General features: G+C 29.5%; 1 protein-coding gene across 1 annotated transcript in view; it reads left to right on the top strand.

The window, feature by feature from the left end:
* The window catches only part of LOC100198502 (proteasome activator complex subunit 3), a 33,606-nt gene extending 14,648 nt beyond the window's left edge, over nt 1–18,958 (top strand). Inside the window, exons 9-13 of the mRNA XM_065810202.1 lie at nt 6,461–6,529; nt 6,700–6,767; nt 10,255–10,309; nt 10,390–10,476; nt 18,783–18,958. Of these exons, the coding sequence (XP_065666274.1) occupies nt 6,461–6,529; nt 6,700–6,767; nt 10,255–10,309; nt 10,390–10,476; nt 18,783–18,866 (363 nt within the window). The 3' untranslated portion in view covers nt 18,867–18,958. The remainder of the gene's footprint in view (nt 1–6,460; nt 6,530–6,699; nt 6,768–10,254; nt 10,310–10,389; nt 10,477–18,782) is intronic.
* The last annotated feature ends 3,563 nt before the right edge of the window (nt 18,959–22,521 follow it).

The raw sequence follows: 22,521 nt of genomic DNA, 5'->3' as shown, positions 1-22,521 counted from the left end.
AACAGCTGTTTTTGTTCACAGCCATAGTAATATTAGTCAGACTTCTCAAAACTAGATATGAGTGACTTATACCACTATGCATCTCAGGGGCTCAAATTATGTAATTTAATAATTTTTTTTTATATTTTATAACTTAAAAATCAGATAGACTACTTGTCAAAAGACAAGCTGTTTGTCATACTGCTGAATCCCAAATATTTTTAGTAATGCACTAAAACCAAAACTAATGCACTTACTTTAATTTTTGGATCATTAAATTTTTTTTTTTTTTTTTTATTCACCTCCTCAAGGCTGAGAAGGCCACTACAGATGAGGAGGCTACTTATTAGTGGTTAATAACCCTCTCTTAACTCTATAGCTCCGAAACACGAACCTTGACGAACAAGGCCGCTGCGCGGAGAAACAAGTTGAGCGCGGTACTACCAGGGACGTGGTGGGGATCGAACTCGGAACCTCTCGCTTATGAAGCAAGCGCTTTACCACTACACCACTACCGCAATAAATAAATAAATGAAGGAAGTATAAATCTTCCGTTATTAAATTAAATTTATTTTTTTTATCACAAATAAATGTTGTTATCAACTTGTGATGTTAATTATGTGTAAGCTATGTGTTACTATCCTGTTAGTTATATATATTTATTTATAGTTATATATACATGGTTACCAATATAGTGCTTTAACCCTTTCTTTCCCAATGTTGCCATTTAGCAAAACAAACTTCAATTCAAAAATCAAACCCTGTTTTATCTTTTTTTTGATTTTAAGTAATGCTTAAGTTTTGCTACTTCTTACTAGATGGCAACATGTGCAATTTAAAAATGAACACGCTGATTCACAATTGTTTTTTGAAAATATTGAATTTCATTGTAATTTTAATTTTTTTTTTAATTTTATAAATCGGGAAAAAAAGGGAAAATTTTTATTTGCAAATAGCTAAAAAGAGATTTAATAAGCATGTTAAATTGACAGAAGATTAGTTAAAGATCAACAGAAATGAATGACAGAAGATCAATAAAAATGAATGACAGAAGATTGACAGAAGATTAACATAAATGATTGACAGAAGATAAGCAGAAATGATTTATAGAAATGATTGATAGAAGATTAACAGAAATGATTGACAGAAGATTAACAGAAATGATTAATAGAAATGATTGATAGAAGATTAACAGAAATGATTGACAAAAGACATAAAAAGTTGTAAAATGCATAAGTCAGAAAAATAATAACTCGTGCATTTATGGGAAAAAAACCAGATAAATACAATTTTTTGTTTGATCTTTAATTAGTTTAAATTAGTTATTAATTTAATTTAAAATATAATATCTTTTTTTTAGAAAAAAATTTCGACTGCATTATTAAGTTAAACCTTTTGTTTGACAAAGTTTAAATAAAAGTTTATTTAACTATGACAAACAAAAGTTTAAGGGTCTAATAACCCTTAAACAAAAGTTTACAGATTATTGATCTTTAATATTTGTAGTGATCGACCGAAACCGAAATTTCAGCCGAAACCGAAAGTACCGAAATTTCGGTTCAGTGAAGCCGTAGTCGAAACCGAAATCGAAATTTCGGCCGAAATTTGAAAATGAATGTTTAAAATCCCTGAACCTTTCATGATCACCGAATTAAAGCAAAAAAAAACTATTTTACATATATCTAGCCAATCACCATGTAACATAGTTTGATAAAAACTCTAATATGTCAAGACATTTCAATAATTAAAGGTAATAATTGAAGTATTTTCTCTGCGAAATAAATATTTTTTCATGTTTTCTGGCAAAAGTCTGTTTCTTTCATTTGAAAGAATTTCTCCAGCAGTTAAAAACAACCTTTTAACTTCGACAGATGTTGGTGGAGGTCTAAGGAATCTCTTTGCTACTTTTGCCAAACCAAACTTTGCTTTTAATGTTGTTTTCTAATATAAATCTATGAAACTTTTTGTTGTTGTTGTTATTTAGGTGCCCCAAGAAGACCTATAGGTCTTGTCACGGAGCACCGCGGAAGTGCATTTAACCAGGAAGTTCACGCCTCCTTCATTACCGTGATGCAAAAATATATGCGAAGCTCGTTTTGAGCCTGGATCTCCTGCTTAAAAGGCAAGCGCTCTAACCACTGCGCCACGGTCGCACAAGAAACTTCAGACCTTCTTTGAAGTTTGAATCAATTTTTGAGATTTATAGGACTGCCGGTAGTTGTATTGCTTTTTCAGTTAAGAGATTTTTTAGAGTAAACCACTTCTTAAATGTGATGAAAGTCCGCTAAGTGATTGAAGTTTTGGATTGTGCGATTCACGAGATACTTTCAAATTGCAGATATTGCAAGTTCCGTGTTTGAAATCACTACCTGTCACGGTAAAATGATTCCATAAACCAGTTTTTTATCGATTATTTTCCATTATAAAAATTAGTACTGAGAAACTTTTGATGAAACTATTGGTTTGGGTTGCTTTACTTAAATCTTAATTCATTTTAAGAATGATTTTGAGAATAGTAATTTAAAACTATTATGTAACGTGATTTCAATTAAAATTTTTACAATTGTTATAATTAAAAATTGATTTACTATCAAACGATTACAATTAAGAAACCATCATAATCCCACTCTAAATTAAAACTTAAAAAAAAATCTTAAAAAGTTTCGGCTAATTTCGGTTGCGGTTTGAACCGAAATTTCGGCTGAAACAGGAAAAGTAAAAATATTATTGAAGCAGAAATTTCGGTTTCGGTTTCGGCCGAAGCCGAAAGTTTCCGTGCACTAAATATTTGCATTTTCTAATGAAAAAAATGTGATTTTGAAATGCATTTTGAATAGAAAAAAAAACTTGCTTTAAACTGTGACTATAATGCACAGTGGGGCAGAATAGCTTTAAAAATAAACAAAAGTATTTTTTTTTTAGTTTTAGATTTTTAAGTTAAATAATTCTTTTGGTGCTTTTTGGACTTTTTTTTTGGAAAATTTTTTCCATAAATTTTTAGTTTACTAATTTAAGATATATTTAATGTAATTTCAAGTAATTTTTTTCAAGTAGCCTTTAAGCAAAACTAGTAAAAATCAAAGAATGAATGCATAAATAATTTTAAAATGTGTTTTCATTGATTCACTAAAATAAGTTACACTAATTTGAATTTAATGTAAGTAGCTTGAAGAAAATTACTTAAAGACTTTAAAAACTTTGTAACTTTATTTGCTTAAAGTTTAAATATGTGTAAAATAAAGAACGTCATCAGTTTGATGTGTTCGTGACCTGGTCTCTACTGAAATAGTAAAAGCATTTTTAGAAAAATACACTAAAGTGCTTAATAGAATCAGAATCTGTAATTATAAGCCAATCCATAAAAGAAAAAATGAGGATATAAACACATACACACACACACACACACACACACACACACACACACACACACACACACACACACACACACACACACACACACACACACAAAAGACAAACAAAAAGGACATTGTTTAAAAATTGCTCTCTTTAAAAGCCTGTTAATTGCAGGCACTTAAAAATTATTTTTTTGAAAAATAATTTTTAAGTGCCTTTTTTGAAAAATAATTTTTAAGAAAAGTTAATATGCATCATATAAAAAGTAAATAACATCTTTTAAAAAAACAAATCATATATCAATCATAACAAAAAAACAAATCATATATCTGACTTTTTTTTTATTTAAAAATAATGTATGGCACAAGAGAATTACACTGGTCAACAAAAAATACTTTTTGAATGCACCATGAATCTAAATAGCTTTTTCTAAACCAGTTTTTTTGCGTTGATTTCAAATCTGCTTTCAGTTTTCTTCCAGCACCTCTAGTTCTTGAGAAATTTGGAATTTTAATTTTTGGACATTCTGTACTTTATCCCCATACATAAACATTGATAAACATTCAATATTTCAAGCACCACTTATGTTTCTATACAAATAAGTCAAAGTCTCTGTGACTAGGTTTATTTGTAAACATTTATACACATTTTATAGTTTAAAGACTGTTGACTAAAGCATATAAATCACTTAAAATCTCTGTGAATATGACTTCCTTTTGTAAACTTTTTCTGGTTCATCACGATAAAGCATCCAACAGTAGTCAGCTAACATGCTTTCATTCCAGAATCCTTGGTAACGCATTTCCATTTGAATATCTTGGTGGAATCAGTTACCTTGTTCATCACTCACAGCGCCCAAATTTTCAGGAAAAAATCCCAAATGCAAATGCAGAAAATACATTTTCAATGACATACGACAGCCCACTTTTTGGAACGAATCGAGTAGCTTTTGAATACAATTTTCATATTCACACGATTTGTGATTCCCCAAGAAGTTCTTACAAACCCATACAAACGCTTTTCACGCTTCTTTTTCGTTAGAAGTGACTCTTCTAATCCATGGTCTTTCAAAACCTCTCGAATCTGGGGTCCGACAAAAATGCTTTCTTTGAGTTTAACTGCACTAATTTTGTGAAATTTTTCAACCAAGTATTGAAAACCCGCTGATTCAGTTTTACCTAGAAAAAAAGCTTTTACAAAGTTTTTCACCAAACCAAGCTTGATGTGAAGCGGTGGCAAAAATATTTTGTCTGGATCAACCAGTGGAATATGGTGAATGCTGCTTACACCGGGTTCGTATTCAGTTCTCAACATACAATCACGTTTTATGTAATGTTCATTCACAGCACGACTATCCCAAAAACAAAGAAAGCAGCAGAACTTGGTAAACCCTGTTTGCATACCCATTAACATACCAATCACTTTCAAATCATCACAAATGTTCCACTGATGAGTTTTGTAATCAATAGCGTCTAGTAATATTTTCATATTTTCGTGAGTTTCATTCAAGTGTACGGAATGAGCGATTAGAATATATGGCTTCTGATTGCCAATATGCAACAACACGGCCTTCAAACTCCTCTTGGATGAATCAATGAAGAGGCGCCAATCACGAGGCGATTGGGATAAATTTTTGAAAAGACCATTGACATTATTGCAGTAGCATAAGGGTCCATCAATGGTGAAAAACCTAGATAAATCGTTGTTGCGCTTTCGAAAGTGGGATACTTTGACACCAACTGCTAAAAGATTCATTTCTTTCAGTCTTGACGTCAAAAGTTCAGCTTTTTTCTTTGAAAGGGACAAGTCTCTAAACAAATCATTCAGTTCACCTTGTGTGAAAACTTTGGGCTCTTTGCCGTCAATATCTGGATCAAAGTCAACATCAGCCGCATCTTGGCGTTCAACATCAACAACACATTCGTCTTCAACAGAGTCTAATCCATCAGCTGGTGGTACTGGAATGAGCAGGGTACTGTCATGAGGAACAGGCCTCATGGCCGAATCCAAGTTCGGGTACACAATTTGATGCTTATTTTTTGACAAAAATCCAGCAGTATCATTGGTATAGCAAATCGAAAAGAAGACCTTCGTTTGTTGATTCAATCTCGTAATAAGTTGCAACAACTATAACAAGCCACATGTGGTGTCCAAGTTTTATCTTGTTCTCCCAAAGGACAACCGAAATACAGCTTGTAAATTTTCGAGATTTCTGGAGTGATTTTCTTTCGCTGCCCTGACAATGTAAATTGCCCACAAATGTATGGCAATTATATAAGTTAATTTTATTGAAATAATTACCCTGAAAATAAAGAAACATTAGTTTATTTCACACTGAAACTATATATTAGTGCAAAAAACACACATACATTATCTCAAGATTCAGACGTGCTGGAGAAAAACTAAACACAGATTTTGAATCAGCGTGAATAAATACATCTAGTAAGCCTAAAATTAAAGCTGGTGCAAATTCATTGCTGACCAGTGTTATCAGGAGCCATTGATGCAGTTTTTGAATTTTATTGCCAATTTCAATGGTTGTTTAGCATAACGCTTGCAATGTGATTGCTTTGTGTATACATTGCTTCTATTTCTTGGGTGCAAGAAGTTGCTCTGATTTGCCAACAGCTCTGATTCTTAACTTATTACTCTTATGACATAATTAATAAAAGCTACTTAATAGTAGTTTTAACCCTCTCTCAACTCTACAACTCCGAAACACAAACCTTGACAAGGCCGCTGCGCGGAGAAATAAGTTGAGCGCGGTACTACCAGGGACGTGGTGGGGATCGAACTCGGAACCTCTCGCTTATGAAGCGAAAGATTTACCACTTCACCACTACCGCATGGTAGTGGTAAATTTTATTTCATTGTATTCTATATTTAATTATATCCTTAATTTCAATATATCTTTTATTTTATATTCTCTTTTTAATATATCCTTTGTTTCATTATATCTTCTATTTCATTCTACCCTGTTTTATTTTATATCATAAAATATATTAAAACAAATTATAATCAAGTGTAAATTGAAAGAAATCAAATATAAGCAGAGATTTTTTTTATTGATTATTGTTATATATTATTAACTGTTTCCATTATTAAAATAATAAGATTTAATTTTTAGATGCAAATGTGGATTCAATTGTTAATACCAAAGATCGAAGATGGGAACAATTTTGGAGTTTCTATACAGGTTGATAGATTTAATTTTTATTTATATTATATATGTTTTGTTTATATTGTATTTATTTGTCTTAAGTTTCTTATCAAAATCATTATAGTTGTTATTTTTTTATTTTTATGTTTCAAAATATATAGTTTTTTCATGTTTCAAAAAATATAGTTTAAAAAAATTTTTTGTAGGAAGAAGTTTTAAATGAAATACATAGAATACAAAGTGATTCAGTAACTTATTTGGACTCAATTTCTCGGTGAATATTTTCAAATCTGTATAGATTCATGTGTGTGTGTATATATATATGTGTATATATATATATATATATATATATATATATATATATATATATATATATATATATATATATATATATATATATATGTGTATATATATATATATATATATATATATATATATATATATATATATATATATATATATATATATATATATATATATATATATATATATATATATATATATATATATATATATAGATTATGTATATATAAATATATATATATATATATATACATATATATATATATATATATATATATGTATGTATGTATATAGATTCATGTGTGTGTGTATGTGTGTATATATATATATATATATATATATATATATATATATATATATATATATATATATATATATATATATATATATATATATATATGTATATATATATATATATATATGTATGTATATGTATATATGTGTTTATATATATATATGTATGTATATGTATATGTGCATTATTAAAAGAACTAGCCCAAATATGACAACAGTACTCCATACGGGAACAAATAAAAGATTTTTAGAGGTAGAGAATGGAATCAGTATTAAGATAATGGCAAGTACAATAAAGAGAAGTAACCTTAACAGATGATAACTTTGCAATGGGTTGTGTATTAGGACAGAGCGAAAATAACTTTATCTCAAAGTTCTATTATTCTCCCCATTTTTTATATTAGTTATAAAAAAACTAAAAAAAAATAAGATGAGCAAAATTGGACACTTTAAATTTTAGCCAAATTTTCAAAATTTTCTATATTTGAAGATTTGAACTTCCTAGATTGCAAGTAGACACGTGTTGTACCAACTCATTTCATCTCGACACAAGTCGAGGGAAAAATAGCTGTCACTATCTGTACAAAACATTTTACGGCTTGTGTGTGGCATTGTAACTTATTCAAAAGATTGCTTAGTTGAATATGATGCTCTTTTGCTTCTTCCAGTTGCTCATCAGTGAGCTGCTTGTTAGTGATGGCTCATCTGCTTTGAATTACTCCAGTCAATCAACTCCTAGATTCTCTTTGCCATAAAATTGAGAGTAGGTATTTTAAATTGCCACACACTTGTTTGATTAGTTTTCATACTTCTTTCTTCTCAAGCTCTCTGTATATGCCTAACACCACACACAATAAACCTAACATACACCTAATTCTCTAATTTGTCATCATTTGATATTGTTGCCAGAAGTATATTTTTTTGATGACCAAAGAATGCATTCATTTAAAGCTGTTACAGAAGTGAGATCAGATTCGATTGAATCTTGAGGTACCCCAAAAGTTACTTGTAATAAAGAGGAGTGTTGGACTCCGAAGATTACTTCAATACTGCAGTTAGAAAGATATGATTTAATAATCTCAAAAACTTTCTTAGTCAACCTTAAAACAAAAAGATCAAAATCCATATCAATTATCAGAGTGTTATTAGATTCAAGACTCAAGTGAGGCTAGAAGTTTGTTAATTAAAAACTCAAAGACCTTGCTAATGATAGAGAAAAAACTAATTTGACAATTGTTATTAGGGGTGGGGTTCATTTAGTTATATAGGGTTTTATATATAGGGGATCAAAGTGTTACCCAGAGTTTTTCAAAATTGGAATCACTGATGTTATTATTCAGTAGGCAGCAAAACAAGATTCATTTGAGCACATATTTAATTGTGTAGAGAGTATAAAAGACAGTTCTAGAGATCAAATTTGTAAGATAAAGAGTAAAGCTAAGTGATTAGGGTTGTTATAATATGAATCACAAAGTTAACTATCTGAGTAAGAGATTGAGAAATAAAGAAGTTATAAGCTTTAGTGCCAGCAGTAAAATATCCATCAATACTGAGATTTGAAAAAGAAATAGCTGAATTTAAATTGTTCTCACAAAAAGAAAATGTGAATTTTGCAAGAGGTAAGATTCAGCTGATGAAAAGTTACATTGAAGACCATGAATATTTGTAAAAGATTTATTGAAACAGTTAGGTGTTAGTGATTGGTATTTTTTGTTTATTTTTTAGGTATTTTAGTTATATTTTAAGTTAAAGAGGACTTAATCATAGATAGAGCATGGCACATGATAGAGCATGATACATAATATAGCATGGCATTTCGAGTAATGATCTATGTAGTTGACTCAGCCCTGCTAATTAACCAAAACTTAAGCTCCTTATGTGACTTTACAATGCACATCAAATGCACTAACAGGGACACTATCCCTACACAACAAGGCTTTGGTAATACTCTGATATTTTACAGCTGTCAGAGTTTTAAGTCAGAGTTTGTTTCTCCTAGCCTGGACCTGAGCTGGAGTAGTTTAAAGAAGTTACTTCTGTAAATAGTACTTAAAATCATTAAACATAAGATTTTCAGAAATGAATTAAAAAAAACATTACATCTAATGGGACATATAGTAAATTGCAGATGAGCTTACTCAATAGCTAAGACACCTCCATCTATATAATAGGCAAATAGATACTACTAAAGATATAAAAGATATTAGATAGTATTGATAACAGGAAGTTCACTTCTGCTGTCTTGTAGGTTTCACTTCCAAGTGAAATCTACAAGACAGCAGGACATGGAGCAAGTTGCATTGGATTACGTGTTACCAACAGCAGGTTGATTGTGATGATCACCCTGCTACTGGTAACATGAGCTGAGGATTTAATTGTCATTATTGATAAATTATTGAATGTGTACCATAAGCTCGATTTTTTTATAAAGTTTGTCAATTATAAGTTTTACAAAAGTTTGTAGTTGATCAAAGCACCCTTGAAAATAATATTTTGTTAGGATGTAAAGGTCAAAAATAAATAAAAGCAAAATGTTTGTTTTTGCATTAAACTTTTTTTGACATACATCACAAGCTTGTTGTTTATGTATTTTAGTCTATTAAATTATCTTTGCTTATAACCAGGGATAATATACCAGCAGCATTTTTCTAGTAGGATACCATTATTTTTTATGCTTTATTTTGAAAAGTGGCATATTGGCAATACAGTATATAAACAAATTTTTTGTTTATATACTGTATTAAAATTTCAAATAAAAATAAATAAAAAGTTTAAAAATTACAATCTACGGTAGAATGGGTTCTAATCACTTTGATAAAGGATGTCCCAATAGAAAATTACTCTCTAGTTTCAAATAATAGGGGAGAAAAAAATTTAATTTCAAAACCTAGAAGTTCTTTTCCCTTTTTTTTAAATGGAAGTGATGGTGTTTCTTAGGTGGTGGTTGTATTTATCTTTGGATATTTTTTTCATGTCATCAGCTAGAATAATTTTCAATCTCCGTAAAGATTTAATATCGTTGTTTATATTTTCTTGATGTGTGTTGTTAAGTTTGCAAAATTTGATAGTTTTAACAAGGTTTATTAAATATACTTTCTCAATCATTTTGTTAACTTGTAAATGACATTTTGTAGTAATAATAAAAATTGCTCAATATTTTGCAGGTATTATATCACAAGAGGAAAGATTGTTTCAAAAATAGTTAAATATCCATTTCTTGTAAGTTATTTATTTTCTAAAATTTAAGCCTCATTTATTTATAATTAAATTATATCAATTTTTTTTTTATCTCTCTCTAGAATGACTATAAACGAGCAGTTAAGGAAATTGACGACAAAGAGTTTATGAATCTTAAATTTGGTATTAATGAGTTGAAAAGCAATTATGTAAATAGCTTTTTTCACTTTCTATGTTGTTTTACTCATTTTGTTTGTTGTATAGGGAGTTTTTTTATATTTAGTGGTACACCAAATATTACCAGGGGGCTGTAAAATTTTAATAAAGCTTGAAACGGAATTATGTAAACTTTGATTTCTTTTTTTCAAGTTTACAAATTTAAAAATAGGTGTATACAAATAGGTGTGTACATACCATGATTGGGATGCATTACTTTTTTCAGGAAAAATCTCTAAATGAGGATGGGGAACGTTTTGAGAATGGAGACAGTTGTGTTTTAGTAATATTTTGTAGAAAAGTAGAGGTTAGGTGTGTAGTTATCGACCGAAATTCAGTCCGGTTCCGGTCACAACTCTGGCAGGATTTTTCGGTTCCTGTATTATTTAAGATTTCGGTTCCAGCTGAAATTTTGGTTCAAAATGCTACCGAAAATGAATACCTTAAACCTTTATTAAGCATTATCATTTTGATAAAATAATTTAAAATAAAGTTTTTTAAATTTAATGATAAGCTTGAGAATTAACCGAAATAAGATTATGCCTTGTTTGAAAACGAAATAATTTTCGTGCTTAAATTAATATTCATATCTTGAAAAGTTTTTTATCATTATTATTTGAAAGATAATATTGTTGTTATGAGTATAACTTTTATATAAATAGATATATATATATATATTAAATATTACAATTAAAACTAGGATAAAATCCAGATTATATCCTAGTTTTATATAATCTATAAAGTGTTAAATTATCTGTTGTTTCAATCAACTCTTAAGTTTAGCGCAACAGTTTTTAATAGCATTCCTTGGGAAAACAATGACCGATTGGACAACAATTTCAACACTATAATTTCCTTAAGGGAATTGTAGTGTTGAAATCGTTAATATTTGTCCAAAGAGAGCATATTGTTAATTATTGTCCAAAGGAAATTTTTGTGTAGCATTCATTACAATAAATATTGGAAATAAAAAAACTTGTCAATTATATTTTTAACATTTGTATTTGATGCAAACCAGCAACATTGAAAAACCGTTTTATATTTCATTCTAACAAAGTGAATTCAAAAAAAACAATAAGTTTAGCATGGAAATACTTCATAATTGAAGTTAACAATCCAAGAAAAGTTCAGTACAAAATATGCAACAGCAAAGTGTCAAGAGGATCATGCGACCCCAAAAAACAAGGATTTATATGGACTAACGTCACACCTGAAGAATTGTCTTCCTGACATCAAACTTACGCCAGAAAGTTCAGGAAATCCAAAAGCCAATGAAGAAGCTGAAATTAAACAAGAGAAAAACAGTTCCAATCTTCAATATACAATCAAAAAAACAAAGAATTGACATTTTAAAATCTACAATTCCAAACTGGGTTTTTGAGGCACCATGGTTTTGTTGCTCCTAATTACAAAATTGCTAGCAAAAAGTACTACAAAAATTTACTGGATCCAAGGAATAGTTGGTTCAATCATAAGCTGAAAATATGTCTGCCTGTCTTGATGCATGGTCATCATTTCATCATGGCTACCTTGGGATGACGGTTCACTTTATTTCCAAAGATTGGAGCAGTGTCAAATTCTGCATCTCTTGTTCTCAATTTGATGAAAGGCATACTGCAAAAAAACATTTTCATTAAGATCGAAACAGCAGCATAGGAGTAGTAAATTTCTTCTAAAATTGAAGTTTGCATAAAAGACAATGCAGCAAATGTAAAGGCAGCCTTTAATGAACCAAGCTGTAATTATGTGACAGCTGGATGCCTTAACCACTCCCTTCAACTTGTTATCAAAAAAGAACTATTTTCACATTCAATCATAGACGGACTGTTGCAAAGAATTGAACTCTGTTCTTACACATCCCATTCTAATGTTTCTACACTGAACTTTAAAGACAGCAAGAAATCCAAATGGATACAAAAGTCAGACTTGGCTTAAAAAGCGGTGTTGCCACAAGATGGAACTCTACTTATTATATGCTTGAGCAAACTTTATACCTGAAGCCAGCCATTGCTGCCACTTTAATCAAATTTCCTTCAGTGGGAATTGAATTTTCTGTTCAAGTTTGGAGCCTCTGTGAAAAAGTGGTGAACATCTTAAGTGTTTTTGAGGAGGCAACAAAAATGTTGTCAGGTGTTGCCTCTTGCATCAGTTCCTGTATTCTAATTGTGACAACATTAATTAAAGCTTTGGAAACAACCTTTAGCGATATCAGTGTTCAGGAGTTGCAAATTGCTATGAAAAATGCAATGGAAAAACGTTTTTCAGCAATTAAAAAAACAGAAGATTATTCAGTTGCTACTCTACTCGATCATAGATACAAATAGTATTTTTTCAGATCTCAAGGTGCTTTGCAAAATGCTAAACATGTTGTCATCTCCCAAATTTCGAACCTCTAGATGAATTGGCTCCTGCAACTCAAATTCTATTTGGCAACAATAAAAAAAATGCATTGTTTGTTCATATAATGTCATAAATTATTGCACAATCTCAAACTCAAATAGGACCAAATGCACGATCATCTTCCAAAATGATAAAAGAAGCGTTGAATGATTTTTTGGATAGTTCAATGGCTTCTCAATGCCTTGAGTTTTGGAAAAGCTAAGAAAAAAATGCAAATTCCAAAATCAAGTTTGCATTGACTAAGGTGGCAAAAATATACCTCACACCACCTCCAACATCTATAGATGTTGAAAGACTGTTTTCTACAGCTCAAGATATTCTTTCAAACAAAGGAAACAGAATCCATCCAGAAAATTTGGAAAAACTTATTCTTTGTCGAGAAAATCTTCCAGTTGTTGGATCCTGATATTAGTTATTTTTATTAATTTAATATTTTGTTTAAATTAAAACTATCTTTAAAAAACAATATATATTATTGATTTTTGGTTCCGGTTTCAGTAATGAATAATAAAAATTGATTTTCGGTTCGGTTCCGGCAAAATATTAGTTCCAGTCGATCACTATAGTAGGGCCCTGCGAAATTTTGATTTCAAATCTAATGAAATGACGAATTTCGAATCGAATCTCGATTTAAAAAACAAATTCTTTCACAAAACATGTATTTATTTAAATTTCAACATAATCAATTGATAGGCCAGTCAGGCCTATACCAACAAAAAAACTAAGAAAAAACTAGGTCCTTGTTTGCTCTTGCCCAGATTAATTTTTCACTATTGGCAGAAGTGAGCGACAGTCTTTTATTGCAAAGAACGAGTTAACTCGTTCGCTAGCACAATTGGATGATTGAATTGACAAATAATCTCTAGCAGTCTTTCCTAGCAAAGGCATCTTTTCTTCTTGCGCTTTCCAAAAGTCCAGTGGTGACACTGTTGAACCAAGTGAAAACACTGCAAACTTCTTAAATTCTTTGGTTAATTTATCAGCATTTTCTTCTTCAATAACATAGTTTTTTTCTTTCAGAATTTTAGCATTTGATAGAACTCTGTGAAGTAAGAAAGACTTCCCAACAAGAGGTTGATTAGCTTGAGCTTGAACTTGAACAGAAATTGGTTCTATTTTTTTCACTGCTTTTGTCTGTGCACATGCAGCTTCTAAGTGACATCGAATTGTGGTCTGTGCAATGTCGATTTCAGTTTGATCCAATGAAAAACATGAGTCCAGATATGTGGTTGTAACATAAATTGCATTTGTCTGATCAAACCGCTCAGTCAACTCAGTAAGTAAAGCATCTTTCAATTTTTTACAGTGAACGGCCTTGTATGCATTTAGCTCATTTTTAAAGTCTTTTATGCAAGGTAAAACTAAGCTTATTCCCACTCTCATATTGACAGACAAAGTAGTTGTTGCCTCAGTTATTAATTCCAGAATTAGTAAACATTCTTTTAAGATAATATCTTTTTCATTTAAAGGTGGAGGTAAAGGAAAAGCACATCTTCTTCTTGCAGCACATTCAGCCAAAGTCATGGAAACAGTAACACTGTTCTTATTTGTCCAACCAAATATTTCACTGTACTGCTGAACCTTGTCTTACAGTCATCTGGAGGGGTTGTTATTTTTAATCCTGATTTTTGAACTTTTTTTAATGCGACTAAGCCAACACTTGAGCTAAGAAAAAAACAGCAGATTTTTTTGGTTATCACTAATGTCAGAGCAGGTTGAGATTCCTGTGAGCATTTCAAGACACATTGTAGAATATGAGCTACCCATTTTGAATTTTTCAACTTGTGAGTTGACAATTTTTGCAGTTACTTCTGAAGTATGGTCTGCTTCTATGGCTTCTAAGTTTATTACACTAATGCAGTGTTTGTGTAATAACCACTTGGCACAATGATAATGAAATCACAAGAAAATTAAACTGATTTAAGGCTTTCCAGTGATCAAAGGAGATGTTATGTTTTCCAATTTTCTCTGTGGCAATTATTCTTTCTTGTTTAATTAAAGCATCTTCATACAATTCATTCAGTCTGCGAAGTAGCGAACTTAGGTGTGGTGCTTAGTCTATATTTCCAATTAATGTATTAACCAAGTTTTAAAAGCCAGTACCAACTACAATTTCAAATGGACGTCCGTCCTTTACAATAAATTTAAGTATTGCATTAAAACTTTCTATAATCTAAGTTCTCTTCGGTGATATTTTAACTTCCATTATTTTCATCCTTTCGAAAATATTGAGTAAGTAATGTAGCCATGACTAATACAACAGACAGGAAAGGCAGACAGTATTACTATTGTTTATTAATTGCAATTAATAAAACACATTTTGTTAAAAATAACAAAAATAAACATCAAACCTAACATCTGACTTAAAGTGGAGAAAACACAGAGAAGATTGTTGCAGACATTAAAAACCCGAAAACAAAAAAAGTAACTTGCATAGTTGAAAAAAAGTCATATTACTTGATGAAAAAAACTAAATATGGAAAGAAAAACCCCTAAGTAAAAAATAAATATAATATTTATTACAAATCACAAAGTTGCTAAAATAATTGAGGAAATGAGCAGTTAGACATAATTAAGTAACAATGTAGAAAAAAATTCAATAGAAGTGTTAAGTTCTATTGAAATGTAACTTGTACATGCAAAGTATAACAATGAACAACATGTGATATATATAAATAAGTTTGTTATTTAAAATTATTTTTTAAAACTATTTGATGGCCTTAATTTACTTTAATTTAATTAAATACAGCTTGTAAGATTGAAAATATACAAACATATTTTATAAACCGTTGATAATGAATTGATCAAATGCTGAACAGAACTTGAAAGTACGATTAAAAAAGTATAACATCGACAGCACTATTTGCAAACATTTGTCTATATATTTTACAAAATGTGTATGTATAAAGTAGTGCTGAGCACAAAATCCGGATCAATCCATATCCGGATTACCGATCTGGATTGATCCGGATTGAAACAAAAGTAACAATCCGTTTAATCTGGATTAAAATACCAAATCCGGATTATGATATAAATCCAAAAAAAAAAATACTTGGAAAAATTAAATATAAAATTTAATTGAGTTACAACCATATAAAAAAATCAAAATCAATTTTGTCGAAAACTGTTTTTGCGTAAAAACTCCCATTTTCCCCGATTTTTTTGAAAACTACTGAAATATGATATTTGATGTAGGTAAGTACTCTGCTTAGAAGTAAGTATCAGACCTTTTATTCAGATGTAGGATACAACTTGGGAGTTGGGTTTGGGACCTCCTAATAATTTTGATTAAAAACCCATGTTATATATTATCTATATTACAAGATGGGACATACATATACTTTTTAAAAATAACTTGAAAAAATGAAAAAAATATATTAATTGATTAGAAAAATCAATAAAATAAACTTTAATACCTTTGACTTTTTATTTTAAAACCACATGAGGTTAGATATGGCTATGAATTGCATACAAATACGCACATAACATCTCCTTTTTTTATTAATAAAAATAGTAAAAACCTACTTGCTACTTTCTAATTCCTAGTTCCTACCTCATAGGTGGGTATCTAATAATAAATTGTGAAAAACTCGAAAACCCTGGTGTATTTGCTTATATTGAGTCGATTGTCAATAGATCTGAGATCGTAATTCGAATTATTTAGGTTGATACTTGATAATAATAAAAAAATAGCTGATTATCTCAAAAATAATGAAGCCGGATTGGATTCGAAATCCGAATCAATGGATTGAATCCGAAATCCGAATCGACGGATTGGATCCGTGAATCCGGATAAAACGGATTGATCCAAAATTCGGATTAAATAATTGTAATCCGTAATCCGGATTGGTCAAAATAATGCTCAGCACTAGTATAAAGCCCCTGCATCCCACCAAGATAAAAAAATATATACCAACAACAACAACAACAAAAAGTCAAAGAATAAAAAAACAAAATAAAAAAAACATAACAACATCTCTTTATAATAACAATCAACAAAATGCCCCTGTATCCAAAGCAAGACAAAAAATATAAATAACAACAACTACGTATAAAAAATTGAAACAGTTATAGCAAGTATGTTGAAACACATCTCTATATAAGAATAACAAAATAAGCTCACAATAACAACCAACATCAGTCCTGATTTATAAAATAAAATTTGACTGTATTTTTAAACAATCAAAGTATACAACTATTATAAAAATAAAAGTTTTAATGAAAATAAAATAAAATGATCAAAGCTTGCAACAAAAAACTTTTACTTACAACAATCTTATTTTATATATTTTTACTTAATTAATTGTTTTACACAACTAAATAAATAAAAACTACATTTAAAAAATTAGTATTATATTCCAGAATATAAATATATACTAAAACAGTGTGTGGAATTAAAGACAGCTTGTGAAACTTACTGTACAGAACAAATGTATCACAACACAACAAAGTTAAAAAAAAACAAATTAAAAAAAAACATTCTCTCCAAAAAATATCTTATTATATAATTAAAAAAAAAATAATACAAACAGATAACTAAATATTAAAAAAGACTTTCTTTCTAAAAAAAGGCTTTTTATTTCTATAATCTAAGTTCTCTTCGGTGATATTTTCTCGCTTCGATATTTTAGCTAATTATTAAAAAAGTTTAATATTTCAAAATATAAATGTAAACATTTTAATACTTTGGGTAATTAATTATTAAAAAAAGCTTTCTGTATCTTAGAAAGTCTTTTTTTTATCCACTTTAGAGCTTAGAGAAATCTATAATTTTATTAACTCTCTTGAAATCTCCGTGTTAAGTCGCACGAAGGGGTAACAGCACTGTAACTAGGCATGCACGGCTTACACGTTTACTTAAATTGGTTTAACTCGACGTAAAGTGATTGGATGTAAATATGTTTACATTTATAATGCAGAATTGCACTGTCAAATGTTTCTTTCAAAATATTGTAAGGATTCGATTTGAAAGGATTCGAATTAAAAAAGATTCGAAATCGAATCTCGAATAAAACATTCTGTCCAAAAAATTTTATATGTATTTATAGATTCGCGAATCCGATTCGAATCTCTAAGATTCGCAAGACCCTACACTAAAGGTGTGATTAGAGTCCAGGTGTGTTAGAGCCCAGAAATTTTCTAAAAAGGTTACAAATAGGTGTGAAGATTTAAGCTATGTTAAAGCATTTGCGCTAAATTTCTTTACTCAAATTAATTAAAAAACAAAGACGATTTTTTTATTTTTGTCTTAATAGTTGTATTTGTCCTGCTCGATTTATATTTTTACCTGATTTATGTTTTTACCATCTTAATATCTTAATAGTGCATAATAGTTGTCTCTAATAGTGACTTTGATTTTAAAGTTTTTTAAAATACTTTTTATCAATTTTTAACAAATATTTCATTTAAACACAATCTTTATTACACTTCTCCAACCACTCAGTTAAAAGAAAAAAGGTAGTCCTGGATGATCCTTGAATTAAATGCTGTATATTTAAAAAAAAATCATATAAACTATATCGGATCTGGATTGGATCGGATATGGAATCCTATCGGATATGAAAAATTCCATTATCCATTTAGATATTTATCCGGTTGAATATCTGGTAATTTTCAAACTACCAGATTGCTGCCTGTTTTTTTTTAATTATAGTAAATAGGTTATTTGTAAAAGTAGATGTAAGTTAAAAAGAAAAGTTAAAACTATATACTCAGAGAATAAAAGCAAATAATAAATTAATTGATGATGATTTTTATAATGCAGTTCAATTCAGTTTATATGTAAATTTTGACTATTCATAGAAACGTTATATTACTGACAAAAGCTTGTTTTTTGTTTTAACGTTATTTTGTTGACCTGCATCAAACAACTTTTATATATTTATTTCTTTATTTATAGTTACTTATATTGGATTTGGTGTCAAAGAATTATGAGAAAATAAAGAAACCTCGTTCTTCCAATAATCTTAATGCGATGTACTAGTTCATGATCATTCTGACAATTCATTTAGTCTGATGTAAATAGCCAACGTTGAGTGTTGTTTAGATTTTAAAGATAATTGTTCAGAAAATAAATTAGTTTTAGATTCAAAAATATATGTTAGGGGATGAAAGCGCAACTGCATACACCTTAGATTCCATCCTGCCAACTTTGTAGGGTTAATATTTTACAGATTTTGAGCGCTTTTTTTTAATTTACTTTTAAAGATGTCAAATAACGTATAATAAACATGGTGAAAAAGTTGAAAATTGCTAAGTATTAAAAATAATAATTGATTTGATTTGCTTTAGATGCACTTGATGAAACTTAAACTGCATCGTAGGAATCGAGATACAATGAAAAAGCAATTTTATCGCGTGGAGTGCTTTTTTATAGTAATAAAATGTATTGTATCGGGTAATCCTAACAGTTTGTTTTTTATTTAAGCATTTTTCAAAATTCAAGTATCAAGTTATTCTTAAACTTTTTTATAGTAGACTCACGTAATAGCAATATATATATATATATATATATATATATATATATATATATATATATATATATATATATATATATATATATATATATATGTATAGAGAGAGAGAGAGAGAGAGAGAGAGAGACACACACACTGAGGCATATTCGTTTAGACGCATCAATTTTTCTTTGTCTTTTCTATGAATTGTCAACTGATATGCATGCAAGTTATTATCAAAATAATGCTTGTGTTGTGGGCTAATAAAAATTACAAAAAAATTTTTTCTATGTGTCTTTATTAACATGAGAGTATGTTTGATATACAAAAGTACATTTTTTAATTGGAATATATCTATAGACGCAGTCATTTTTTACATTAAAAGATGGAAATTAGTAATGCGTATGTCCTCCATTACACTGGATCACCTCAAAAATTCTGCCTTTCATTGATTCCACTAGTCGTTGAAGTGTAGTTTGATCCAACTCGGACCATGCTTCAAGGATTTTACACTTTAACTCAGTAACAGTTTTAAATTGGTGTCCGCCTGCTTTAGCGTCATAAACATTTCTTGATAGCATTCCCCACACGTTCTCGATTGGATTTAAGTCCGGGCTACAAGCTGGCCATTCGAGAACCGGGATGTTGTGGTCTTTAAACCATTTCATAGAATGCCTAGATTTGTGAATTGCAGCATCTTGCTGAAATATGGCATTATCGTCCATGTTTTCATCCATATAAGTTATGAGAACATCATCCAACATTTCTGTATACTTTATCGAGTTCATTTTAGGTAAACCACAACACAGAGTCAATTTTCCTGAATAAGAAAATCCAGCCCAAACCATTAAACTTCCTCCTCCATAATTTCGTTTTGTTTGTGGGTCATTTATTCCTCTTAGTTCATGCCAATAACAACTGTAAGAGTCCGGACCATCTAAATTGAACTTTTTTTCATCTAAAAATATTACGTTTTACCACTCATGAGTCCAATGCATATGGTTTTTAGCAAATTGTAATCTAGCAATTTTATGGTGTTTTTTTAACATTTTTTGGTTTTTGGTGTGGTTTCTTCCACGGTTGTACGTAAAATATGTGGAACATCTTTATTGGTGACAGGCAATAATAATTTATCCTTTACTTGTGTTGCATTCAATTTATTTTTGGTTGCTTCGAAGCGGATTCGATTAATTTGCCGATTTGTTAATACTTTGTTGCCGCTTGTTGCTTTTTTTACACCGTAATTGTCACCTTTTGCAATGTAGTTTCGTACAACATGGTCAGATCTTCCAATTTTTCTGGCAGAGCAAAAGATCAAATTACACTAAAATTTATCAATTTATTTGTGTAAAAGTGATTAAAAATCAATAATTACCGTTATTAACCTGATTGCGTCTATAGATATATTCCAATTAAAAAATGTGCTTTTGTATATCAAACATACTCTCATGTTAATAAAGCTTTGAACAATGCTGCAATAATGCAGTTAAAATTATACCACAAAGAAAATCTCAAACACAAATAGAAACCGATATAGCAATATCCAGGAATACAGATAAAATAATGAATCTAGTAAATACAGAAAATCTGATAGTGGATTGGAAAAACGAACCTAAATAAATGTAAATTTGATCAACAACCATTAACATTAACTCAAGCGATTTAATTGGAATAAAAAGCGTTGATTTGTTAACACCATCTTGAACTCTTAACCAAAAAAAAGAAAAGAAACCAGAACTCCATTGATAATAAAAAAGGCAACTAAGTACTACCAATCTAGACAATACATCTAAAATTTTGGATCAATCATATGATTAAATTTCAAACTTTTGCATCAAATTGAATTTCAAATGATTCTGTAAAATTAATCCAAAACACTTGACTATCAACTTAGAACATTAATAGATTGAGAGCATATTGGCATGAAACTAGAGATTTTATAGAGAAATATGATATAAATGCACTGAAAGAAGCTGATATAGATGATAAAGTTAGTGAAAATTCAATTTAAAATTCAGGATTATCAAACAATAAAACAGAACAGAACTTGATTTAGAAGAGGACTATTAATAAATATAAAGATAAACTTAAAAATTAATATAATGGACGAGATTTGTAAAAAAATATAATTCTAAGGGTTTAAAGAAATAAAATATTTAAATAAAATAAATAAATAGATCAGATAACTATTTACACTCACAGGATAACGTGACGACAAACACTCACAGCATGTGAGTGTTTGTCGTCATGTAGTTATAAAATGATAATATCAAGTTCCAAAAATGTTTAATTAGATAATTGCATTAATTGGATAGGTCAAAATAAAATATAATCCTTAAGAATACAATCTTTGAGCTTTGACTAAAAAACACTAATTATATTGAACATTGACCGAGCTCCTCTACACAAAATTTACTGGTGGCATACATTTGAGAAACTGTTATCTGAAGTATTTAATTGGGTCCTTAATTATAATTGGAGATTTCATTACCGACCTCATGAAAATTAATATAAACTAAGGGGGAAAAACACAAAACAGCTCTGGATGTGGTGAATATAAAAATAAATAGTATTCAGCCTACTCATGTTACCAAAACAACGAAAACAAGTCCTAGACATAATGATTGACAAGAATATTAGATATATTAAAAGTAATTAGTAAGGCTTTCAGTGATTATTTCCTAGTCCTTAGTTTCCTAGCTGTAGTTAAAATTGCTTGTTAAAAATAAATGCTTGAACCGACATAGCTTTGAAAGTAAAAACGATATTAAAAACCCGGATGAATTGAAAAACTAGTAAAAGACATTCACTCAGATTTTAGATCAAGTAAGTAAGTAGCACCTATGAAAAAACTATTCAATTAGACCTAAGAAAAACTATCCAGTTAGACCTAAACTATCAAATTAGAACTATCCAATTAAGAAACGCAAAAACCCACGATATAAGACACCCAATCAAAAACAGAGACAAATTAGCAAAATTATTCAGAAAAGCAAATAAATTAGTTTATTATGAAATACAAATCTTAAAAAGATCAAAAGATCAACTAAAAAAAGCAAAGACGGTTTAACGTAATGAGGCCCAAATAAGTGAATTTTCTTATAGATAGAAAAAACCCAGCATTACTGCATAACTGGAAATGAAAAAAAAAGCCAAAAAGACCGGATGAACTATAGACTGATT

This window comes from Hydra vulgaris, chromosome 11 (genome assembly GCF_038396675.1).
Source record: "Hydra vulgaris chromosome 11, alternate assembly HydraT2T_AEP".
NCBI classification, from domain to species: domain Eukaryota; kingdom Metazoa; phylum Cnidaria; class Hydrozoa; order Anthoathecata; family Hydridae; genus Hydra; species Hydra vulgaris.
The sequence above is the reverse complement of the archived record's forward strand: the minus strand, read 5'-3'. Positions and strand labels throughout refer to the sequence as shown.